The sequence below is a fragment of the Atta colombica genome, unplaced genomic scaffold (assembly GCF_001594045.1).
Source record: "Atta colombica isolate Treedump-2 unplaced genomic scaffold, Acol1.0 scaffold277, whole genome shotgun sequence".
NCBI lineage: Eukaryota > Metazoa > Arthropoda > Insecta > Hymenoptera > Formicidae > Atta > Atta colombica.
Genome location: NW_017259378.1, coordinates 1,378,906 through 1,382,645, shown reverse-complemented (window position 1 = coordinate 1,382,645; position 3,740 = coordinate 1,378,906). Strand labels below are relative to the sequence as shown.

At 24.2% G+C, this 3,740-nt stretch overlaps 1 protein-coding gene across 1 annotated transcript; it reads right to left on the bottom strand.

Annotated features, from left to right (window-relative positions):
- Positions 1-2,232: 2,232 nt before the first annotated feature.
- On the bottom strand, positions 2,233-2,985 carry LOC108689789. Its single transcript, XM_018196725.1, has 4 exons — positions 2,797-2,985; positions 2,567-2,635; positions 2,390-2,479; positions 2,233-2,304 (listed from the first exon to the last, which is right to left on the bottom strand). Exons 1-4 carry the CDS (start codon positions 2,983-2,985, stop codon positions 2,233-2,235), a joined length of 420 nt encoding a protein of 139 aa, XP_018052214.1.
- Between the last annotated feature and the right edge of the window lie 755 nt (positions 2,986-3,740).

Below are 3,740 nucleotides of genomic sequence, written 5' to 3'. Positions count from 1 at the left end.
GTCAAGAACAACATATCATGTATGATTGACTTTGTTTTTTTATGAATTACATTACTACATAAATAAAAATATATTATTTCATTAAAAAAAATTACGATAACCTTGAAATATCAAAAACTATGATCTTGAAAAAAATTTTTTGCACACATAATATGTATCTTTTCTAATCGAATTTTCCTTGTATTTTCTCATATCATTAAAATGGAAACATTTTAATGATCAAATTTTGGTCAAATTAGAGGAAACACTCTGTATATTATGTATACAAACGTAATATATGTAATGATGTTCCTAGCAAAGTTTGCGAAGACAGATTTTGAGTAGAGCTTGATATCTTTTTATTGCAGAAAAGCAGTAAATTGCACATAAAGTTTGTACTATTTACCAATGTTAGTAAACTGCTATTAAAAATAGGATAAAGCCTGTTGACCTGTTTTGTCAGCAGATTGGCTGCAGAAATCGAGGAAAATTTTGCAACTTTTGTTCAGTTTCTGTTGCTAGTTTGCCATCAGATTCCCAGTACGTGTGGACCCTGTTTAATTTTTATCATTCTGATAGTATAACATGACAGCAGGTTTTGTCGATAGATCCATAAAATTGTGTCCTCAAATGTGGACATAAATGACTATGATTTTATAATGGAAATTTGATCGAATTTGCTGCCAATTTCCCCGCAAACTGCCAGAATTTTATAGTCAGTGTTTGTAATAAGAGATTTATAAGCAGATAATAATCTATGTAAAAACATAATAAAACTTTTATATTTAATGCATAAAATGGTATTTATTATTATCTATATTTAATAATAATAAAAATTTAATAATTTTTTTTCTTTTTTACTTTTTTTGTTAGTTTTAATATAGAAACAATAAAATCGTATAATATTTTGAATATTATAAATGAATATTATATTATATTTGAATATTATAAATTATTGTCAGATTAGATTTTTGAACTTTATTGTAGTTTGATAAAAATGTTTACTCATTTGTTTGTGCGTGTATTACTGTATCTAAATCGATGACAATAAATATCATAAATTAAAAATGAAAATATGAAAGTTCTTTTTTTAATATTTGTCAGGAGCTTAACTAAATACTCTAACAGAATTTTAACTTTGTAATATATAATTATACCATAAATATATAATATGTATTTTGTTAAAAAATTTGATACCAAATTGAAAAAATGCTATTTCGCAGAATTTTAGTGATGTATAATTTTTTAATTATTTTTTAATGAAATGAACTATGAAATCTATATATAATTAATATATTATAAATTTCTTAATGCGAGTGTAGTCATATGGTGTTTTTACTCCAGTGGCGTAAAAAATGTAAATTATAACAAAATATTATTTTGTATGGATATTGTTTAATATATTTTTCTTTCTTAGATATGCAATTCTAACGATTTAAAACCTGTAATAAAATTATACTAATATAATGATATTAATAAAAATCTTAATTCTTCATATACATAAGATTCGGCTGAATAACATGTAAAATCGGACAGGATATGATTCTTCATAAAAATGTAAAAAAATATATAGAAAAATATATAGAATAAAATTTTTCGATTTTTTGCTTAGTTTTCGAAAAAATCGAGTTTAAAAATCCGCTGCATATGTATGCTATTACGACTACGGTTTATTGAACGACGTATAACGCTTATATGTTTATAAACAATACTCTTCATTGCTGAGAGTTCAGACATCGATAATTAGGCATAGTTATGTAGCCGACAACAAAGACAATGGCGTAATAAACTATTTAATATTTATTTCATTTTATATTGTTTCTTTATTTATATTATTCAGAAAAAGTGATCAAATTCACATTCATAATGTTTTCAAATATGAATTCGAAAACAATTAATAGTATACAATATGTTAATAATAGTGATTAGTTGGAGTATAAAAATACTTCAGTTGATTGCTTACATTGCTTAAAAAACAGAAAATTACTCCCGTTTTTATTAAAAATATTGTAAACACAAAATGGACAAAATAATAAGTAAATAATATTTTTTTATTAATCTTTTTTTATTACATATAACATTTTTAGTTATTCTTTTTTAAATATTAATTTTCTCTTTCAAAGCTTATATAAAGATATTGAATCAAATCCAGAGAAGAGATATTGTACAAACATAACGCATTTTGTAAATCACATTATGTTGTACATATGTATATAGATTACCATTAAACCTTTTACAAACTTTGCAATAGTCTCATATAAATTTTTTTTTATTTATTTGTGTTTGTAGTATTACAATTAGAAGAGTCGCAACAAGTGTGATCAACTAAAATTAAAGACAACTTATAAATTCTTTTTTAAATATTTATCACGAATTTGTAATACGCAATTATATGATAAATATAGCATACCCTGTAAAGAAATTTAAAACCAAATTGGAAGAATCCAATTCCATAGAATCTAAGTGGAGCATGAATTATTCGTAATGAAAATTGTGAAATCTATATAAAAAATATATTACTTTAATGAATATTTGATTTTTATATTTACTTTAATAATAATTTTAATGAATTTATTTTAAAACTTACGATTTCGCGAATTTCAACATCATAAGTGACATATGATAATCTGTTTAATAAATTTGCTATTGCATTTGCCTGAAATTGTAATATGGTGAATGTAATTATTAAAGAATGTAATTAAAGAAATTTATAATTTAATTTTATAATTATACGTCAATAGTAATCCTTGAATTCGATTATATTGTAAATAAATGTTAAACCAACCTTTTTTGAAATTTAATGTAACTTTGACTTACCTTGGAGGTAACTGTTTCACACATATAATTATACAGCAAAAATTTAAAAATATTGTTAGACAAGCAGAACGTGTTAACAATCACAGTCATTATTTTAGATTTTACATAATTGTTGATAAGTATTGAGTACAAAATTTCGCGCAAGTCACGTGCTATCCATCCAAAATAGCATGCCATTTTGAAAGTCATTTGAGTTCCAAATATTGAATCTATTTCACGGGATATTTTGCGCAACTCTAAGTAAAGGTGTCTGGATATGGATATTCATCAATTAGGTTTTATTTTATATTATTTATAAATGTTACATTTTTTCTAAAATGTTACTGCCATTGATAGAATTTACATAAAATTTCTTACATAGTGATCCACGTTATGCATTTGCTGCTTAATGGTTTCGAAAATTTGTCTTGATGAGGATATATCCTGTTATTTTCCCAAGCCTGCTTTGTTTCGTGTTTTTGAGTTTTCATCAAATTCCTAATATGTTCATTGATTTGATCAAACTTTAATCCTGTATATCTGAATATAAACAAAAGTAGATGGAAATTAGTATTTCTAAAATTTTCATCTGAGAAGTTGTGATATGTTCTTTTACTGTTTAGTTTTATATATTTATTGTAAATAACTGTACCACAGTAATAATATAATTGTAAATAATGATATAATTGTAAGTGTACGTAAAAAATGTACTAACTCGAGAATGCTTGCATTAATCAAATCACCCAAAAGATTAATATGAAAACAATAATCTCGTAGACAGCAATATATAGCTGATGCAATGTCACTGTTATATTGATTTTTTAATAATAAAGTTGTGGAGTATATTATTAGTATGACTGTTACGATCCATCCTAAGGCATACCACATTACTTTTCTGCGTAACTTCTCATAATCTGTCATTGCTCCTAACTTAAGCAACGTGTTGTCAATAATATCAAATCTTT

Excerpts from the sequence above, each read along its gene's own strand:
- LOC108689789 (XM_018196725.1), bottom strand. The coding sequence starts at position 2,985 with ATGACTTTCAAAATGGCATGCTATTTTGGATGGATAGCACGTGACTTG. Across the intron at positions 2,636-2,796 it reads GTGAAACAGTTACCTCCAAG|GCAAATGCAATAGCAAATTT; the intron begins GTAAGTCAAAGT and ends TTACAATTTCAG. Across the intron at positions 2,305-2,389 it reads GTTTTAAATTTCTTTACAGG|TTGATCACACTTGTTGCGAC; the intron begins GTATGCTATATT and ends CTTTAATTTTAG.